This window comes from Actinia tenebrosa, unplaced genomic scaffold, assembly GCF_029948245.1.
Source record: "Actinia tenebrosa isolate PJP-AT-01 unplaced genomic scaffold, QUT_ActTen_1.0 PGA_scaffold17__23_contigs__length_9995812, whole genome shotgun sequence".
NCBI lineage: Eukaryota > Metazoa > Cnidaria > Anthozoa > Actiniaria > Actiniidae > Actinia > Actinia tenebrosa.
In genome coordinates, this window is record NW_028292577.1 from 8,698,830 (window position 1) to 8,720,247 (window position 21,418).

The 21,418-nt window shown below is 37.5% G+C and overlaps 3 protein-coding genes across 3 annotated transcripts; 1 reads left to right on the top strand and 2 right to left on the bottom strand.

The window, feature by feature from the left end:
- The first annotated feature begins 3,735 nt into the window (after positions 1–3,735).
- LOC148910421 (uncharacterized) lies at positions 3,736–4,515 on the top strand. Its single transcript, XM_089031596.1, has 2 exons — positions 3,736–4,045; positions 4,140–4,515. Exons 1-2 carry the CDS (start codon positions 3,780–3,782, stop codon positions 4,279–4,281), a joined length of 408 nt encoding a protein of 135 aa, XP_088887722.1. The 5' UTR covers positions 3,736–3,779; the 3' UTR covers positions 4,282–4,515.
- A 5,252-nt stretch (positions 4,516–9,767) lies between these two features.
- On the bottom strand, positions 9,768–12,281 carry LOC148910422 (uncharacterized; the record flags this gene model as incomplete). The annotated part of the gene is made up of 1 exon (XM_089031692.1): positions 9,768–12,281. A coding segment is annotated over one exon (2,514 nt), but the record flags the coding sequence as incomplete, so codon positions are not given.
- Positions 12,282–17,208: 4,927 nt separating this feature from the next.
- On the bottom strand, positions 17,209–21,035 carry LOC148910423 (uncharacterized). Its single transcript, XM_089031693.1, has 6 exons — positions 20,168–21,035; positions 19,697–20,124; positions 19,184–19,316; positions 18,497–18,637; positions 18,001–18,174; positions 17,209–17,746 (listed from the first exon to the last, which is right to left on the bottom strand). The coding sequence occupies exons 1-6, from the start codon at positions 21,033–21,035 to the stop codon at positions 17,487–17,489; spliced, it is 2,004 nt and encodes a 667-aa protein (XP_088887819.1). The 3' UTR covers positions 17,209–17,486.
- Positions 21,036–21,418: the final 383 nt, after the last annotated feature.

Sequence of the window (21,418 nt, forward strand, 5' to 3'; positions counted from 1 at the left end):
AAATTGTGCTATTTAGTATTACTAAAAGTTTCACGGATTTACTGTGATCACTCTACAGAATCCTTTGTGTCCTATTGTTTGATTATCACTATTTTGTACTAAAAATTAGTATTTGTTTCACGGGTTTAGTGCGAGCACTCTAGCTGGGTTGAAAAATGATATCGATATTTTTACAAGCTAAATGACTAAAGATTGATAATTTTTATCTTGTTTCCTTGAGATAAGCATTGGTAATTAAGAAAACCGATGTCTTGTTTCCATAAGAGAAGTAATTTGGAGACTGATGATAGTCTCACTTTGTTTAGTCTGTAAAAACATTCATTTTCTCTCTCATGACACGTATTAATCACCTAGAGCATTAGCTGTATAGATATCTGCATAGAATAGGGTTTTCCGATTTAGTGACCTTTTCGTCGATTTGGCAATATCTTTATTGCCATGCATTGTCTTTTTTTCTAAGTATTTCATAACAATAGAATTCGGAAAGAATAGAGGCGAGAAAAATTAACTTTCAGCATCGTTACCGCGATAAATTATAAATTATCCCGGGGGGGGGGGGGGGGTACTTGAACCAGTTTCTGACGGAGGGGTTCCGCTGGTGCCTATAAACACTGACCCTATATTTAAGACAGCAAAATCTTGAAAATCCGGCATACCCTATTCAAGACAAATTGGCAAAATGTAGACCCTATCCAAGGCTCAAGGGGAATTTGTATACCCTATGTAAGACATTCAACTATAATTACTCTAGAACCATCATAAATGAATTGTGCGTAATTTCGTGGAGTATTATGCTATGAATGAGATGTTCACATAGCCAGGTAGTGATCCTGTAGAGATGTGAATATGTCATTGTCATTCGTTTTGACTTTATGTTCTATTAAAATATTGACACCCTGTACAAGAGATAGTAAACATAGAAAGTAAACCCCTATTCAAGACAACTTACGGTAAATTGTATACCCTATTCAAGACGTGAAGGCAAAAAACCATACCCTATTTGGCGGAAAGTCCCCGTATAGTAAATATAAGGGCGTACCCCCCCCCCTCCCCCCGGTAAATTATGGAGTGTCATGAAAGAATCCACTCCAGCGACTCTTCAGCTTTTCAGGCGGTTTGTGCTAGCATTAATGTTTAATTATTCAAGTGCTTGTGTCACGTGAATATTTATATCATAATCTAAGGAAAGCATCTGCAATACATTTCTTTAACAGGAATGGACTTTCAAATGTTTTACCGTTAACAAGCTTTCAAGACTTTAAAGATAATGGTCAACTTCAAAATGCACTCTGATTCAGCACGTGTTATAATTTGCTTAATTCGTACTTTTCTCGTACCGGTGCTTTGTTTTATTTCCTATATCAAATTATTTGAGTGGTTTTGCTTAACCTGTGAAATAGTTCAACAGTCTATTACATATTAGTAATAGAACACTATTTCCATTGTTTTTCTTAGTGTCTATTCGTCTGTTATACCCTAACTATAAGTTTCTGTTTTACAGGTTCAGTAAAATCACTCCATTGCTAGATTGAATCGAAACAACAAGATCATTTTATATTATAGCTACCTTAACCCATCCCAAGCCTTACAGTATTGATTATACTACAGTGTATTATTACATGTAACCTGCAATTAGAGTGCCCTAGCCCGTCGAATCAAGAGTTTCCTTCGATTACTTAGAAACCCACAAGTACTAACTACTATCGGTAGAAACGACCGTTTTTGTCTAAAAATCTGTCCAATGGACTTATAGATCTTTAAGTACCCTATGGCATGTTCAATTTTCACACGTAAACGTCGTAAATGACGGTTTGCCCTTTGTTGGCGGGGGGTTCTTGCGATTCTGTGAGGAGTCACGAGAGGAGCTCTCAATGGATAGCCACCGTCGGCAAGAATTCGGGCATGTCTTGGTAATCCTAACTGACCTCCAAATCCAATGTTTGGGAGGTACCGGTAGGTGCTACTGTCATTTAGATGTCCAGGAAAGCCTGAAACAAGAGGAGTGATCATACCATCGGCATCAATGACCAACTGGGTTGACATGAAATGGACTTTTTTGTCCCCTCGATAAAACTCAGCCTGAAGTCTCCCCGATGGGCGTCGTATGCGATGTATAGTAGCATCTATCGAACCCACTGCATTTGGAAAATGATTCCAATACCCCATAAATGAGGACCATTTCCTTAAGTTGTGCCATGTGATGAAGGATCGAAATTTTAAAAATAAGATGGGCACAACATGATATATCTCCTCGGAAACAGTACTTTTACTGATATCAAATATGTGAGCAAGATAATGGTATGTTAGATAGCTTCTCAACCAAATGACAGCAAGCAGTACTCTGTTGCGTACATCTAAAATACAGCGTCGTTGTCTATCAGTAATAGGAGTCCTTGGTAGCATACGAGGCTTTACCACTTCATGAGAAACTACCTGCGCAACCCTATCCAGAGACCAAGGGGTGTCGCCTGTTAGGTACCAGAATTTACGTGGATCTGTTTCCAGTATACTCCATACGTCTCTTCCGGTGTTCTTTCTGAGCACTAGCTCGGGAAACAATACTTGTATTATAGGATAATGAAGTGGCACAATTTCCAAAATCGCGATGGGTAAAGAAATAACGTTTATCAGAGGCGGAAACGGTGGAGGGAAAGGTTGATTGTTGTCATGTAGAAAAAGAACATCCAGTACAGATAATATTGAAGGCAACGTACAGAACAGAAAATACGGAAATGGAGGAGGTGGATTTCTGTTCGGCATCTTTTGAGCGAAATGAATAAATGAAAGCTTCATAGATCAATACACTGATCATTTCGCATACTAAAACATGATTGTGTTACACTCGCATGAATACTGATTTGAGAAGAAAAAGAACGTGTGATTGTTCGTAATGAATTAATCAATTCCTTTAGAATTCTAAACACGTTGCTCGAGCTCCTACGCATTATCAAGGATGAGAGGTGAAATTTGAGAAGAAAAAGAACGCGTGTTTGTTCGTACCTTTCTATTTGATCCTTGCAATCCCTTGTTAATAAACTAATCAATGCCTTTAGAATTCTAAACACGTTGCTCGAGCTCAGTACGCATTATCAAGGGTGAAAGGTGAAATTTGAGAAGAAAAAGGTGTTTTTGTTTTTGCCTTTCTGTCTGATCTAACGATCCCTTAATTAATTAATCAATGCCTTTAGAATTATAGACACAGTTTTCTCGAACTCGTCATGACCAACCCTTTTTTGAAAAGAACCTGTGAAGTATTCACGCTATGAGTATATAAATATGCCCCAAAGTTTGAGAATGGCCACATTGACTTCAATCCGCATAAAAGTACTCTAGATGGAAGAAGACAATATTTTTCTACGAGCTGCTCTCACCAAAGAACTTCAAGAAGTTCCAAGCCCGAGTTCAAGCACTTTCCCTACTGCGAGTACCATGTCTTTGCAGCAACGACCCAAGCCAAAGCAAAAGCAAAAAAAGAGAAGTACACCAGTAGAGTTAATGCTAATTGGGAAAGGAATGAAAAAGTACGGAAGAGATTTAAAAGCCGTGGTTAGTTTCATGCAGAAACATTCATAGGTACTCGGGGACCAGCTACGAGATTACTACCAGAATATTGGAACACCAGAAGGGCCAAGCACAAAAAAAGCTATGGCAAGAGTTCGAAAAATTGCTAAGAAGTCTTTATACAAAGCAAGGTGATGTTGAAAAAAATTTTGAAATTCAGGTTCTTCTAAAAAATAAAATTTTAACGTTTATCTATTTTCTCTTTAGTGATTCTCGGCATGTACAAGAAGCTTCGACTGTTGCATCCACCAGTAAAGCAGTTAAGACTAGCGCCGAGCAAGAATTTAATAGTAGCGAAAGTGAGTTTGATATCGATAGTGACAGCGATTGGAAAGTCACCGCAGAACGATATATTTAAAAAAGATACGCAATATACAAACATCCAAGCATCTCAATCCAGAGAGGAAATTTTGAGTGCTGTCAAGAATGGTGATGATGCAAAAGACCAAGCTGATGCAAAATCGAAGAGGAAGAAAAGCCAAAGGTACGGTAAAGTCGTGTTTCTTGATGCTGGTAGCGAATGTCACATAATTGACTATAACTTTCCTGCTTTTTTTTATATACTTTGTATTCAACAGGGGAAAACAGACAGCTAAATCGAAAATGTCGAGTATTTTAGAGTCCCTTCCTGCCCTCATACAGAATGCAAACTCGGCAGCCAAAGACCATAGCAAGGCCGTGAAGACATGGATGCAAATAGATAGTTCAGACTCAGATTAACCATTCATTTTTTTCATGTGTTCTTAACTAACCTATTTAAAAGTCTTGAAAAGAAAGATGAATTAAAAATTGATTTAGAATTAGAATACGCGTACGATTGTTCTTTGATTTTATTGAGATTGTGTAGTTTCAGAAATTATCCATACCCCTATGGAGGAGGTTTTTTAAATACGTAGTACCCAACCGGAAATTCCAATTTTCTTCCATACAAACTCTGTAATTTTGTTCTTTCTTTGAGCCCCCTCTCCTCAGAAATATTAAATTCCTCTTCGAGGGGGTAAGGGGTGGGGTGGGGTGAGGGTATGGATAATTTCTGAAACTACACATTCCAAATCAGTTTAAAAAAGGTTTGATCGAATTCGCATTTAAATTATTGTTCAGTATTTGTGTAAATTCTGAAATCCTTAAATAATTTTATTGATACCAATAGTACACGATATGAAATAAAATATATTGTTTATAGACCAAACTGCAAAGAATGTAAGGCTGAATAACTACGAGATTCATAAAAGTCAAAACCTCTGTATATATCTTCGATCTCGCTAGCTCTACATGTGTTTTCAATCGGCCGTTGACGTCAACTGCTATAGGCCGTTTGGATTGATTTAGGTATTGCTAGTCATAAAAAAAATCCCATTGTTTTAATTTGTACTGTTAGATTACTAGTATTTCGACAAGCAAGAAGCATTTCTTAATAAAATGTCATGTATATAAAATATTTTCTTTTTCTCACTAAATTCTTTGTTTTTTAATTATATTACATCTCCAATTGACTGCACTTAGCGTACTTAGTGTAAGGATCGCCGATGGTATTCTAGAATAAAAGGTCACTAAATCGGAAAACCCTAATAGACCTTTTGCATATAAGACACGTGTCCGTTGTACCAAGACGTCCCACTTATCAAGCACCGTGATAAGATAATGAGGGTTCTAAAAGCATCATTATCACCCTATGAATACATGCCATTGTTGATGAGCAGTCTTACTATACAAATTAACGGTTCTTTTATTTGGGTGAGGTGGGAGGGAATATTCTTCTTTTGTTTTGTTTTCAATGGACGAATGAATGGAGGAAGAATAGTGATGAGTTGGCGACTCATTGATTGGATTCGTTTTTATTCCTTGTCACAACGAAAGTTTCAATAATGTTAATTCATTAGAAATCTTCGTCTTCTGTTTCGCATAGTTAGGCGTTGAATTCGCACGCGAGCAGCAGCATTACGACGTTGAAAGTTCAGTATCGGTATTCTCATCCTTATCACGATTTCTTCAAATGTTTCTAAATTTTCCCCGGTTAGATACGAAAATTCAGTATTCGTGGCGAGTTTATAAGGACACTGTAATAATCTCTACCACCGTTCATTTCGGGACCAAAGACACCCAAACAATCCAGGACGTCAAATGGATATTCATCACGGCCAAAAACCTGAAAGACTAGCATTGTTATGAAACACTGAAGCCATGCTAAAAATTTCAAAGGAAAAAACTGGGTATTGTTTATAATTCAGAATTTAGTATAACTGTCAGAACAATCACTGGAATTTGACCAAAGAAAAAAAGGAAACGGTGGTGGCATATCTTTGATAAATAAATAACAATGGTGACTGTGGTCACTCAAACTTTCTAGTATAAGAAGGACACCAAAAAGTCGAAGATTGATAGCGTCCTGGACATGCTTCCAGGCATGATGGACAGCGTCAAATCAGCCGCGACGCCCATAAGAAAGCTGTCGCCAAGTGGCAAAATCTGTCAGATTCTGAATAAGGTATCAGTAGACCTTACTAGTTTCTATTTGCTCTCGGTAAAATTTTGGAATATTATTCCATTTGGTAGCTTAAACTCCTGGTCATCTACATACTTAGGCTGGTTTCACGACTAGTCTGTTTATTGAAACCACTGGTCTATTGATAAAGGTCTACTGATACCTTTATACATGTTTCATTTGTTTTTTCGTTTTTCTATTTTTAAGATACGATTTTTTAAGATATTTTTTTCGAACGATATTTTATAGATACAGTTGGCGTATAAAAGACACTAGATAAAATGTAAATAACAATATAAATACCATAAGATTTTTTATAGTATTGGCGACCATTAGCATTCCATTAGCAACACAAATTAATGGTAAATGAAGAGACAAATTAACAACAATGAATTGGAGGCACTTACAAAATACACAAAACTTTCTTTATAACAGGCATGCGACATTTTTGTTTTGCTTTGCCCCTGGACACCCCATAATGCATTGCGATTGAAGATGATCGCCTTATCGCAAAAGTGCAGGTTGTAAATGGTATTTTGGTATCATTTCACATTCATCTTGCAAATTCATATCCCAAAAACGTCTCTCGCGATGAATAAACCTTTCCCCAATTCGCTTGAAATGGAGGCGGTCCTTGATTCTTTTCTTTATCAAGGCCAGCCTCGACTTGAAACCATTTCGTGTTCGTTAAATATCTATTGAATGCTAATCGACTCCTTAACTGTAAAACAAGCTAAGCTTTTTATAAGTGCCCCTTAACACAATGGCCGCAGTATCGTCGAAGTAGTCCATATTGTTTTTAATGATTGTTTCTGATAAATGAAACACGAAATACAAAACACATTTTTCAGCGTGGGTATAAACTGAAGCAAAAGTATGGCAGAAATGGAACATTAGAGCCGACATGAAAACCGCTAGTAAGAGGAATATACTCATTTCCGCGTGCCTGAATGACAATGCCCGGGTATAAGTGAGACATTTCGGGACACGGGACACATGTCTTATATGCAAAAGGTCTACTAGCTCCTTTCCACCCCTTGGTCACACACTTTTCATCCCTTGTTTTAATAGTGTACTATTTCTAGTTTATCCCTTAAAGTCTCATGCTACGAACATCTGTATATTTACTTTACTTTTATACACACGTTTCAGTCTTAACTATGTTTAATTATTAGATTTACACTGAATTATTTTCCATCTTAATATTGAGCCTAGAAATTCTCTTACTTGATTACCTAACACCCACCTAACACAGCTCACTGATTTACAGTCAAACCAGCTCATGCGTTCCTAACAAGGTTCAACGATTCATTTTATTATTGGAAGTTTGATTTCCATCTTGCTTTGAAACTACGTACTTGCATTAATGAAACGAAAGATTCAATCCCGGTCTTTACCCTAAAACATTAAAATGTTCATTCGTGAATGAAAGGACTTTTTGAACAAAACAACACACCACACAAATAACTTTAAAATGAAAGGTACAATTGTAGGAATAATTTTAGCTTTGAACGAATCTGTGAAGAACTAAATTAACTTTAAATCCGAGCTCATTATAGTCAAATTTGCAAAGTTCATTTTAATGATGCAAGCTATAAAGCAAGATAGAAATCACGGCAAACTTCCAATAATAAAATGAATCTTTGAACCTTGAAGGAACGCATGAGTTGGTTTGGTACGAAAGCCGAGAAGGGACTTCAGACTTCAGAGATAATAATTTCAGAGATAATAATTTCAGAGATAATAATTTCAGAGATAATAATTTCAGAGATAATAATTTCAGAGATAATAATTTCAGAGATAATAATTTCAGAGATAATAATTTCAGAGATGATAATTTCAGAGATAATAATTTCAGAGATGATAATTTCAGAGATGATAATTTCAGAGATGATAATTTCAGAGTTAATAATTTCAGAGATAAAAATTTCAGAGATAATAATTCCAGAGATAATAATTTCAGAGATAATAATTTCAGAGATAATAATTTCAGAGATAATAATTTCAGAGATAATAATTTCAGAGATAATAATTTCAGAGATAATAATTTCAGAGATAATAATTTCAGAGATAATAATTTCAGAGATAATAATTTAAAACTTATTATGCAATGAAATCAAGTCTTTGGTTTGATTTGATTTGGTAACGGGATGCGTTATGAACGACTGGTTACAATAAATGGATAAGTGATAAGTACTGTTTAATAAACGAGCAGGAGTGTTTTATCGGGTATAAAACACGAGGCGTAGCCGAGTGGTTTTAGACCCGATAAAACACGATCTGCGAGTTTATTAAACGGCTTAAAAAACACATGATGTAAGTTCTCATATTGTACCGAATTCTTTACGAATTGAACCAAGTTGGATAGAGAAAATCTATGGAAAGCCATGACTGTCTTCGTTGGTTATTTTTTCAGTTAGATGGTGCATATGTACTGATGTATGGTACTTGTGTGGGTGTCCAGGGTAGTTCTTTTATTGTGTGTGGTGAATTTCATATGGTATCCGGTAATTTTTACGTCATATGCGATACCTGATACTTTGTATTGAGTGCCAGTATCCATTTCTACCGTGCAATTTCAACGTTTTAGGGTTTTTATTTAGTTGTATTTGGTGCCTTCAACATTTAATTTAGGTGGTCAAGCCTTCATGTAAGGTGACTAACCCCATAAGCTTCGGTGCCTACCGTAGTATACGCGGTTTCCAATTCACCACATTCAGCGCCTACTTAGTTGTGTTCGGTACCTATCTCATCGTGATTGACTCTTCTTTCCTTATGTTCTCTACCTATCTCGCTGTATTCGGTTCTTTTGCCCTCATATTCTGCTAATTTCGCATCATAAATAGCGCCTATCTAGTTATATTCGGTATTCGTCTCCATATATTTGGTGCTACTATTAGTCCATGAGCTGAGACCTGAAAAATCAGTTTTCGTAGCACCCCCCTAGAGACATAGTGAAACTGGTATCAAATGAAAGCTTATTATCTATATTTTCATGAATCACTTGTTACTTTTTATGTAACCTGTGCTTAAGTGAGATATACGACCGAATCTGAGGGGGGTGGGGTGCGAATATATCTAATTTGAAGTAATAGCCTCTCCACAGAGAAAAAATACATCTTTGAAAATATAGCTCCATAATCAATAAAACTTTCCAGAAATGATCCTCTGATTACATAGTGTCGAAAAATGTATGTGTAGGGAATCTAGATGTTTCCATGGCAACCGTTGCTAGGAAGAAGTTAAAAATTACAGAAACATACACAATTTTCACTGTTTTTATCGTAAAATATTCTTTCAGTTTTATTATTGTGAAACGTAGTTTTGCTCGAATAATGAAACTATGATAAATGATTATTTGGCCTTCATTTTACTTGTTTTCTCTCGTTAACTTGACCTTTAATTACTTTTGAGGGTTGATCTTTTAAGAGATCCTTAATTGGTGCAAACGTGCGCGTATACGTTTGTAGTGTTTTTGCAAAATGTTTACAATTTTTTGAATCCCTAAACATGACACAGTTACACTACATTGACCACTTCTAGCTAGAAAAGGTGCCATAACAACACCATAGGTGGTGTATATGTACATTTGAAAGCAAGGGGGAGGGGTCGTCCCCTAATGTTTTTTACAAAAACATCTAATCCAAACTGTGAGATCAAAACTTGTTTTTACAACTTCTTCAAAAAGAAAAATAATCTCCAATGACAAAAAATAGTCAAACAATTACTCGTCGTCACTTTCATCTTCATCATCTTCATAGGTGTCTTCTTCTCCCACTTTGTTCTCGCATTTTTCACATGCACATGCTTCTGTGCACGAAAGGGCGTTACGAACGGAAGAACAACGTCGTGTTTTGCATTGTCCTTTGCATCCACAGCATACCAGGGCCATCACTGCTTCAGGAGCAGGGGGCTGGTCTGTCCAGTCGATCTCCAGGCAGTCGTATTTCACTTGCCAGCCTTGACCATTAGGTGTTTGGATGATGTTTGCATCTAAGGCATGCTTCCAAATGTAAGCTTGGAAGTTGGCACGCTTGAGATGATTTACTAACGCTGCTCTTGATGGTGGAAGTTGGTGTGACTGTAAGTTTTTGCCCTTGCAAAACATCTTGTATCTTAATTCGTTGACACTCTTGCACTTTGGATCGTTGTAGAGGGTACAAACAAAGGTTTCCAACTGATCAAGATCTACAATTGGAATTCGTTCACCCAAGGTCTCAACAGCTTTTCTCAAAATTTCATTTTCTTGAACGATAGTAAGAGCTTTCGTTTTTCCTTTTGTTGCAAAAGAGCTAACTGCATCACAGCCAGTCAATGCATGAAGGCTTGGCAGCACCCGGCATGTGTCTAATCCGAGTTTATCACGAAGTTTAGGCACACAGATTAGTCGAATTCTAGTCTGGGTTCCGCTTACCAGGATCAACTCAGATGGAATGGTTATCTGGTAATAACAAGCCAGTACTTCGACATCTGTATCTGAAGACTTGATTGCGATGCGTTGATGGCCACGTTGTGAGGCATGAGAAGCATGTAGCAACATTCTTGTATCCGCTTCCTCTTGATTACTACATAGATCTTCACTGATCTCCGATATAATATTGCCGTCTTGAGTACATATTTTGGTGCACTTTTGTCCATGTGTAACAAAAAGGGTGCGGTTTCCAATCATGCGGGCATACATATGGTTAGATGTCCATTCGACCACGAGGAAGTTCAACAGAGCAGTTTTGTTTGAACCATTTGCCATAAACTTCTTCCATTGACGTGGGCACATTTGCTGAGGGCTGGAGATTGCAACCACCAATTGGCCATTACTGCTTCGTCTGTCTCTCTCAGTGTTTTTTATTGAGATTTCAGGATACTGGTCTGCTACAAAATCTATTCTTGTTGCTTGCCCAGCCACTGCCATGACTCGTTTCATCACCATTTCTGCAAGAGATTCAAATCTGTCAGGTACTTTCACCAACGATTGCAGTAGTGCCATGGCGTCTATGATGAAAGCCGTTGTCTGATCAGGAAGACTGTCTAGGCACTCAACTCCATTTTCAAGTAGTTTTGGTAGAGCAGCTTTGTTGGTCTTGGCTATGGACCCATCAAACGAGGCCAGTGACCAGGGGAGAGGACCAAGCTCAAACGTCAAAAGGTCCCTGAGGTCTACCTTCCGGCTCTGACCAATGATTAGAAGGCGTGCAAAGAGGTTTCTGTCAGCTCTGATGATGATGTTTCTTCCTCCTGCTTTTAATGATGTCTTCTTTTGGGCTTCACGAAAAGACCCAAGCTTGAGCTTGGTTAGGGGTTGAAAGAATCCTTTGCTGTTTGTCACCAATCTCTCATTTACGAATGACTCAAGCGCCTGCTTTCCTTTCTGTTTGGCCATCAGCAAATCTTGCTTCACATTTTCATCAGCAACACGCCCGGAGCTGATGACAGAAAGCTCTTCCGAAGGATCAAATGGATTACGCCAGCTCTCTATGACCTCTACTATCTTCTCTACATCTTCTTCATCTTTTTTGATACGTAGTGATCCATTCTCTTTGGGAAATTGGCTTATCTCTTGGCAACCGTCTGTCATGATCCTACATCTGTCAACAAAAGCTGCTCGAGAATGGGCAGTAATCATCCACCGCTGCACAGCAGCTTTCCTCAAGCTGAAGCCCACTATACCTCCTTTTGTCTTAGTACTTCGATTGAGTGTTTGCTCAATCGTTTGGTCGACTGGCACCTGGGAAAACCCATGATGGATCGTTCTTTGGACTCCAAAATCACCATTGGCAAGCATGTTGTGTGCTTCTGGATGGCTTTCTTCCAGTGTCATCATTTCTGCCAAGTAGACTGGTAGGTATCTTGCATAATTAATGTGATCATATGCAAAGAACCAGGGTAGCATCTCTTTGGTACTTTCTAAGTGCATATTCCAGTTGCCTTCCCTCGTTGCTCGTACAACATTCAACAACACTTCAACCATCTCTAGATAACTATTCCAAAAGGCTTTCATAGGACCGTTATCGAAGGTGGAGTATTCTTTGTAGAGCTTCATTAACTTGGTAAAATCTTCCATGGACAGTAGGCCATCAAACTTTTCTTTGCTGAACTTTTTTCGGATGTCCATTACTTGGTTGACTATCGTGACGTAATTAACTGGGTGATCATGTGCTAGTAGCCAAGACCTAAAGCCCTTCCATTGCAATCGATGCAATGATTCATAAACAATCTGAAAATAAGAAATTGTTTTAGTGTATTATTAATACATATTAAATTATGTATTATAAATTATCACCTTGTGGATACGAATTGCACGATTATAATGGCGCCCTTCAAGAACTGCAGCAATAGATCCAGAACCAACAACTTCACTTTCTATAAGAATATCTGCTAGGCAACCATCTCGAAATCGTTTGCCGATAGCAGCTAGGTAAGCACATATGGTGTGGAATGTTCCCATTCTAACAACCAGTCGTTTGAACTCCTCCTGATTTTGCCATATTATTTCAAGACACTTTGCAAAGATGGCTTGATCAAATACAACGATGACATCTTGTTGTCCGAGCTGGTCTGCCATTTTGAGTGACCTTTGGAGAACCGTGTAAACAGTTGGAAGCTCTGTTGGACTTGCATCAATAACCTCGCAATAGCCAATGGAGCATTCTCTGAGAGGGTTGTTGTCTTGTAGCATCGTGTTGAAACCAGTCCATGCTGGTATTACTTGTGGTTGATTCTCCTGCACATCAAAGATGTTATCTTGATATGGTCGCCGACAGAGTCTCCAGCCAAAGTTGATGAGTTGAGCATAAACGCTGACTTGTTGGTTACTGTTTGACATTTTGTTAATATCCATGCTGACTGGACTGGGCCCTTTGCGAGAGCTTGAGCTAAAATGAAGAACATCTGAGGGAACATAATCAATAGAGCGTTTCTTTGATAATGCTGGACTAGCTGAATTGACAGGAGGTAATTCACAGGTATGAGGTTTGCGTTGAACAATGATGCCATTTGTGCAATGGGTGGTCTCTTTTCCTGCGTAATGAAAAACAATCTAGCATTTTAAATGGACGCGTGGTTTCAATTGAACTTACGTTGACACCTACCAGAAAGAGTTTCTTCAAGAAGATCATTGTTATCCCAGCAAAACACACCAGGCACGCCAGGAGAACAAGCATTTGGGATTAGGACACAATTTTGCGGCTTTGCAATCTGATTCTCGGCTAGAGCTGTTTCCAATTCTTCTATTTGAGAGTATGATAAGCTATGACCAAATCTGTTGAGGATGGTTATTAATTCAACATTCCCAGTAAGACTTTTTACTGTCATAGGCAGAACAACATGTTTTGGGGTTTTTACTCGACCACGACTGACACAATGTATTAAGTCCTGGCAAAGAGAAACTACTAGGCGGTGAACATTTGGTGAAAGCTTCCCAACTCTCTCTTTGGAATACTCTGACTGGGGCACTAAAATCCACGCCATCATATTGTACACCAAATCAGGTACCATAGCACTGCCACTGTCTAAATCGTCTGGTGATGGTGGCCAAGTCATAGTAGGTTTCACGTCTACAAGTAAGCTCCTTATCACTTTAGCTGCATGGAAAATGTGATAGCTCTCATCCAGAACCGTATCGGTTGTACAGTCATTCGCTTTTAACTCCTCTGCTTCATACTCTTCATACTGAGCACTGTTTTTAAGGATAGTCTCTACAATTTCTCCAACGTTGACTAGTGAGCTATACACAATATCAGATTGGTTTCTGTTTACTAGTTGGCGAAAAGACAGTTTTTCACCAAAACATCGAATTAGGCGGTTCTTGAGCTTGGATGACCTGTATGAGGTAGCACTGATTCCTTCGTCAAATAGAAAAGTTGTGTACTTTCCCACAAGGTCGGACATGGGAATGGCTTTTGCTTCTTTCAAAATCTCCTCTTCTATAATCTCCTTTAATTTGTCAAGTGCTTTATTGTAGCCTTCTGTTCCAATATCTTCTTCTCTACAGTTGTTCTCCTCTAACTTATCAAGTTCCCTTTGACGTACATAGTCTTTGTAGCAGGAACGATGGTACTTGATTTCCATTGCTATTGTATCTTGATCTTGAATATTCAAGAGCAGGTGATTATCATTGCGTATTTGAGCTGCCTTGGTCAAAGAAGTGCTACCAAACTCGCTGACGTTTAAGGTAAGGGACTCTCTTGTTCTTGCTCCTTTGGATGTTGTTATCTTATCTCTTTGGCAAATTGCACATTTTTTCAAATCAAAACTAGAATTCTGCGACCTGCGAATTCTTTTAGGAGGTGAAGACATAACGGATTCTTGACTGAGATATTCTTTAGAGAAATGGTGATTTTGTTGTGCTTTGACTACTTTGTTTTTATCGGTATATTCTTGATAACAGCGCCGATGGTAGTTGCCTCTTGGTCCCTGATCCCAAGAATTTTCCATCTTCATCCATATGAAATCCCTCCTTTGATGAGCACATTTGTGAAACGTTTCCCAACTTTTCTCCGTGAAAGCTGTCAACTTGCCATCAGCATTCTCAATAACATGACATAGGCATTTATTCCAGTTCGGTTGCTGTACTGCTGAACGTTTTCTAGAAGTTATTTCAGTCATAACGACTGAATTTCTCTGGAAAACAAGCCTCACAATTCACCTAGAAATAAGTATTTTCACATCTTATTTCTTTTTTTCTTTCTAGAATTAATCAAAAAAATATCTTACCTAAATACAAAAAGTCACAAATAAAGATTTAAATATCCAGTATTGCATCAAATAGTGAGGTACTTACAGACAAGACAGCTACATCAACCCTTCCTTTCCAACATGGCGGTCACTGTTTTATCACATGTCATATTAGGTTGCACTACATTATGGGTTGCACACCACCTATGGTGTTGTTATGGCACCTTTTCTAGCTAGAAGTGGTCAATGTAGTGTAACTGTGTCATGTTTAGGGATTCAAAAAATTGTAAACATTTTGCAAAAACACTACAAACGTATACGTGCACGTTTGTTAACGAGAGAAAACAAGTAAAATGAAGGCCAAATAATCATTTATCATAGTTTCATTATTCGAGCAAAACTACGTTTCACAATAATAAAACTGAAAGAATATTTTACGATAAAAACAGTGAAAATCGTGTATGTTTCTGTAATTTTTAACTTCTTCCTAGCAACGGTTGCCATGGAAACATCTAGATTCCCTACACATACATTTTTCGACACTATGTAATCAGAGGATCATTTCTGGAAAGTTTTATTGATTATGGAGCTATATTTTCAAAGATATATTTTTTCTCTGTGGAGAGGCTATTACTTCAAATTAGATATATTCGCACCCCACCCCCCTCAGATTCGGTCGTATTACTCACTTAAGCACAGGTTACATAAAAAGTAACAAGTGAATCATGAAAATATAGATAATAAGCTTTCATTTGATACCAGTTTCACTATGTCTCCAGGGGGGTGCTACGAAAACTGATTTTTAGGGACTTTTCAGGATTCAGCTTATGGACTATATCTTGATTGTTGGTGCCAGCTCCATTATATTCGGTCGAAAGTTGGCATTATATTATGTGAGCCAGTATTTTTGGTCAGCTGTATTCCCTTAAAAATTCGTTACCAGGCTCAGTTGATTCTTACTGCACGATAAAGTCTGGGGAGAGAATTCCGAGAGCCATCAGTATTTTCGGTCATCGGACTGTCACAAAAAGATCATGCTTCGTTTTAAAAGTCCAAAATGGCGAATGCTATGTTATCTGTATTGAAGAAACTTAACCTCGAACATCTAGCGGAACGTTTTGAGTGCGAGAAAATTACTCCAGATATTGTTTACAAGCTTTCCTTGCATGATTTAAGGAATGTAGGTTTGCAAAACAGAGATGAAATAATGGCCCTGAGAATGGAATGCAATGTATTTGGATCAAAAAAACCTCATCAAGTAAACGAATGTGGTCCGCCAATTTACGAAATTCCCAAATCTGTACTGGAATGTTATTTGGAAGAAAACTTTTCTATTGGTGAAATTGCCAAAATCATGACCTTGTCAGAAAGTACAATTTATCGTAGGATGAGAAAATATGGACTTAGCAAATTAAGTTTTTCTGATATCACAGATGAAGAGCTTGATGATCACATCGATAAAATCACTCGAGAATTTCCGCACTGTGGCGAGGGAATGCTAAAACAGTTTCTTTCTGAAAGAGGTGTCAAAGTACAAAGATCTCGGCTGAGGGAAAGTATCAATAGGGTGGACAGGGTGGGTGTTGAGTCACGAAAAAAAGGAAGACTTCAAAGAAGAGTCTACAATGTTTCTGCTCCAAATAGCCTTTGGCATGTTGACACCAACCATAAACTAATAAGATGGAATTTTATAATTGTTGGTGGCATTGATGGGTTCAGCAGGATGCCTGTTATGCTTAAATGTACAGACAACAATAAAGCAGTGACTGTTCTCGAATGCTTCCTCAAGGCAGTACATGAATATGGAATCCCAAGCAGAGTGCGCACTGATATGGGTCAAGAGAATATTGGTATTGCTGATTTTATGATTGAAGCAAAGGGTTCAAACCGTGGCAGCATTATAACAGGGAAAAGCACTCACAATCAACGCATTGAAAGACTATGGAGAGATGTTTTTGAGGGTGTATTGAGTTATTATTACAATTTGTTTTATTTCATGGAGGACAACAACATCCTTAATCCTCTTAGTGAAGTACATCTTTTAGCCCTGCACTACATTTACATGCCTAAAATCAGTGACAAACTAGAAATGTGGAGGAATGCATGGTCTCGACATCGCATGAGAACAACAAGGTCAAGCCCTATGCGGATGTGGTTAGCTGGCCAAATGAAGGATAATAACATTGATAACAATTTGACCATCCATGATATCGTTAGCTATGGTGTTGAGGGAATTGTGAGGGAAAATGAGTCAAATCAAGGTGAGGATCAACCACTTTTACTCCCATTGCACTTTGGAATTGATGAAGAATGTCAAAGAGAACTTGAGTCTCAATATTATAGCTCATTTAACTATGTGATTGAAGATTTCAAGATAGCACTTGAAATAATTAAGAAACATCATTGTCAAAACTACTCCATAAAGATGAAAATCTAAAATGCTAACAAACTGTCAATTGAACTGTAACAAATTAACAAGTTAAAGTTATATTTGCACTTTTTCATTGTGATATAAATTTATGTCCAGTGACAAAATTAATATCTCTCATGGTGTAGCATTTTGCGATGGACATAAATTTAATGTCAATCAATAAAATTCAAAAGCATCTCAAACATATATACTGTATCTGAAACAGCCATGATGTCACTGCCTTCATGAGACTTTATATCCCTAGTCACTGTTACTTTGAAATCCAACCAAATTGTCCAAAAATGAACATTTTCAGCATAAATAAGAAATCAGTGCAAAAGTGCAAATATAAAGATGATTCATTTACACATTACCAAAGTATGCATTTGAAAAGGCAAGATCATATAGATAGAACAACTGCTCTGTAGGTGGTAAGGGAACATCATGTGATGGGTGTGGGAGCTTCAAACAAGCTATACATGTATTTGCAGAAGGTATAAAAGAACTTGTAGCCTCAACAAATGTTACACTGGGGTGGATCACAAAACCCAAAACTGGCTCTTGATCAGCACCTGTTGTAAACTGAAGGATGTGTGCAAGGGTGACACCATTTCTACGTCCACCTGTGAAGAAAAAAGATAAAAATTAATATTTAGCGCAGGAAAGGAAAAATGAAATTGTTCTCATATTAAGATTATTACTGTACATTCTCCGGTGCTTTGAGGGTTTTCTCAATTCTCCAGTTTTCCTCCCTCCATAAAAATCAAATTCTAAATTCCAATTGGAATCCAGTGGAAGAAGAGCCACTCTGTGAAACCCACAGTTAATCCCACTGTTTATTTTCATTCTTTATTTCTCTCTCTCTTTCTTTACTTACTTGCAGTTTCCCTCAGATATTTTATGAATTGACTGTACACAGCATTTTCATAATTTCTCTTATTCGATCCTACTTCACTGAAGAGTGGCTGCAGTAAGCTTGTTATACCTCTAACTGTTAGGGGACTTGGAGGTCCAGGTTTAAGAAGGTGAAGAAAAACAGGCAACTTGTTAGCTACCTAAAGAACCAAAACATGTTATTTTTTTAATATTTGATTAAAAGCTAAAATAGTTGATAGAGCACAGTCATTAAATCCATATAATAAGATCAATGCAATAATACATGGATGTAAAGGTTCTAGTTGTTGGATAAAGACTATTAGGCATGAAACAAACACTAAAATGACAAGCAGAAATAACATTGATTTTACTTCATAGATAGACTTTCACATAAATCTTTACAAGCAGTAATTGCATGCATTCCAATTGGCTGCTTCACACTCTATTGTCAACTTTATTAACACATTCCACATAAATTACTCAATAACCATGTAAACCTACCTGGTAAACTCCCACTTTCTTGAGTCCACTTTGCAGCTCCTCCAAGCAGGGGCCTGGTGCATTATTTAAAAAGATATCCTCCAACATTTCCAGGCTGATGAATCTAGGAAGGTTACCATTCTGGATAATACTTAGCCCTGAAATTGAAATAAAATCAGCAATATGTAACTTGGAATTTTTTAAAGTCATTTGCATTTAATTAATTTGAAAAATAATAAAAACCTATAAAATTTTATGATTTGTGAAAGTAAGGCAAAGTGAAACAATAATGACAGCAAAGAACTACCTAAGTGGTAATATTTACCATTATTCCTACCACAGTTATGAATAATGATTATTAACAAATAAACAATGCTTTAAGGGAAGATGGACAAAGTTTTTTAATGCTGAAATTTTCTGTCTTTCTCTCTCTCTCTTTCTTTCTTTCTTCATTTTTTTACTTTTCACTGATACTAAGCTAGAGAATGTGTTATCTATAGCTTAGTATCAGTGAAAAGTAAAAAAATGAAGAAATAAAGAAAGAGAGAGAGAAATACAGAAAGAAAGAAGGAAGGAAAGAAATATACAGGGATTTATTACATGTTAAAGATGTACTGTTGTATAATAGTTAAAACCTAAGCAAGTCATACCACAATAATTATAATTTTTTGGTTACTATAATTTATCATTGTTTAGCAACTTACCCAGTATTATCCCAATAGTGACATACTTGTCCCTCATGAGTTCCCTCAAACCATTTTCAAAGTATGTGTCTTTGATCTCGTTAAGGACAAGACGGAAAAACTTTTTTCGTGGCCCACCATAATCTTGTGCCTCCTACATTGTATTAGAAAAACACAAATAATCATATTATGATCATAACTTGACCATTTTCTCAGCAGACTAAAACCCCATTCACACCTAAATGTGTTTAGTTAAACTATGTTTTTTTATTAGAAAAAAATTGAAACTAGAAACCCACAATATAATGAAACTTTCTAAAATATTATCAGAGCAAGACAAAGGATAGCTTACATGCATTATTTCACCAAATTTTGTGAAGTGTTCATAGATAGTTTTTCAAACCTGTTTAGTTAAACCACTTTAAAACATGTTTAAGCCTTGGTGTGAATGGGATATAAGACACATTTGTTTAGCCTTAAGATAGTTTGTTTGCATCAATGGATAAAAATGAAACTGCTAAAATTAAATGTTACCTCATTGTAAAATTGCACTTCAAGAGTCTTTCTGTAGTCTGTCAGGGTGCTTATTTCATCTAGACCAGTTTCCAGAATGTTTTGGCGATCTACCATGATGAAATTAGTTTCACCCTCCTGTACCTCTTGCGCACTTTGCACTTCTAGTTCTCTACCAGTAACCATGAATTTTTGCAGGCACCTGAGGATTTCTGCTGGGTTGTGCACATCATTATCAATACAGTACTTATGCACTTTAAGTGCTACCTCATCCACCGTCTCATTTAAAAGGGTACCAGAGGGACTTGAGGAGACTGCAGAGACAGCAGTTGAGGAAGTAAATCTATCAGCTGGAGAAGTCTGTGTATTTGGTTGATGAACCACAGTGGAAGAGGTAGATGAACGAACTGTTAGTGTTGTTGGAGCTTGAAGAGCTGGGGGTGGTCTCACTGACAGCAGTTAAGTCAACAACATTGTTGGTTGTGGAAGTACTGTAAGAACTTCTCTCAAATGTAGGCTGCTCAAGAACTTGATCATCATCAGATCCAATATCTTCTGTACACTCCCACAGGTGCTTCCTGAGTACTCTAACTTGAAACTCTTTGTTGCATCTCGAGCATTTTTCCATTAAAGTAGACTCGGGACTTTCTTCCACAAGTGGCTTGGTAGAGAGAGACTTCTGGATTGGAACGAGATAGATCTTCCCCTGTCCTCCCCCTAGATTTGCTCTCAAAGCTTTTGCTGACCATTTGCAGTTTATCAGAGTTAGATCCCTACAATTGGGTAGGCATTGTTTCATTTCAAAACCTCCACAGGAACGCAAGGCAGAGAAACCCAAAGGCTCTCCAGTGGTCTGATCTTTCACGTCAGATGTGATTTTATTGACCACTTCACTTTCATTGTCTTCAACATCCAGCTTAATCTTCTTCAAACCCAAACCTGCTTTGTATAGGATTTGTTTCTCTACTGAAGTAGGGGTTTTAGTGGCAAATCTGTCAGCCAAGCACACAAACTGGACGGTCCAACTCTTTGAGGTACTTGTCTTCTTCCTCTTGTTATCTCTGCCATCTCCATCAGTCGATCTCCCTAATCTGCGCCTAATATTAATATTACGAGGGTTAAACAGGGCTAATCGTTCTTCTCGGGCAGTTCTTGATGAACAACCACTTGTACTGGGAGATCCTGATGCCTGATGTTCTTTACAAAGATCACGTAGCCGAATGCGGTTTCCGATGGTGGTAACTCCAAGGCGAATAAGCTCGCTGTCCGACGCCGAAATAACTGTCTCAGGGTCCACTCTTTCCGACTTAAATCTCTCTATTAGCATTCCCAGATTCAATTTTGAAAGAATTCCTTCCATATTAACTAGTTCACAGAGTAGTAAATCGACTACTAATACACGTAAAGAGAAGGAATAAATACAGATTATGCGTTTTTGGCGGGACTTTTAAAACGAAGCATGATCTTTTTGTGACAGTCCGATGACCGAAAATACTGATGGCTCTCGGAATTCTCTCCCCAGACTTTATCGTGCAGTAAGAATCAACTGAGCCTGGTAACGAATTTTTAAGGGAATACAGCTGACCAAAAATACTGGCTCACATAATATAATGCCAACTTTCGACCGAATATAATGGAGCTGGCACCAACAATCAAGATAGTAGCACCAAATATATGGAGACGAATACCGAATATAACTAGATAGGCGCTATTTATGATGCGAAATTAGCAGAATATGAGGGC

What these genes read in the sequence shown, in the direction of transcription:
- LOC148910421 (XM_089031596.1), top strand. Translation starts at nt 3,780, where the DNA reads ATGTACAAGAAGCTTCGACTGTTGCATCCACCAGTAAAGCAGTTAAGA. An exon ending in AAGAGGAAGAAAAGCCAAAG is followed by an intron (nt 4,046 to 4,139) that starts GTACGGTAAAGT and finishes TGTATTCAACAG; the next exon opens with GGGAAAACAGACAGCTAAAT.
- LOC148910423 (XM_089031693.1), bottom strand. Translation starts at nt 21,035, where the DNA reads ATGGAAGGAATTCTTTCAAAATTGAATCTGGGAATGCTAATAGAGAGA. An exon ending in CACTATTGGGATAATACTGG is followed by an intron (nt 18,638 to 19,183) that starts GTAAGTTGCTAA and finishes TTTCAATTTCAG; the next exon opens with GGCTAAGTATTATCCAGAAT. An exon ending in AGTGGGAGTTTACCAGGTAG is followed by an intron (nt 18,175 to 18,496) that starts GTTTACATGGTT and finishes TTCTTTAGGTAG; the next exon opens with CTAACAAGTTGCCTGTTTTT.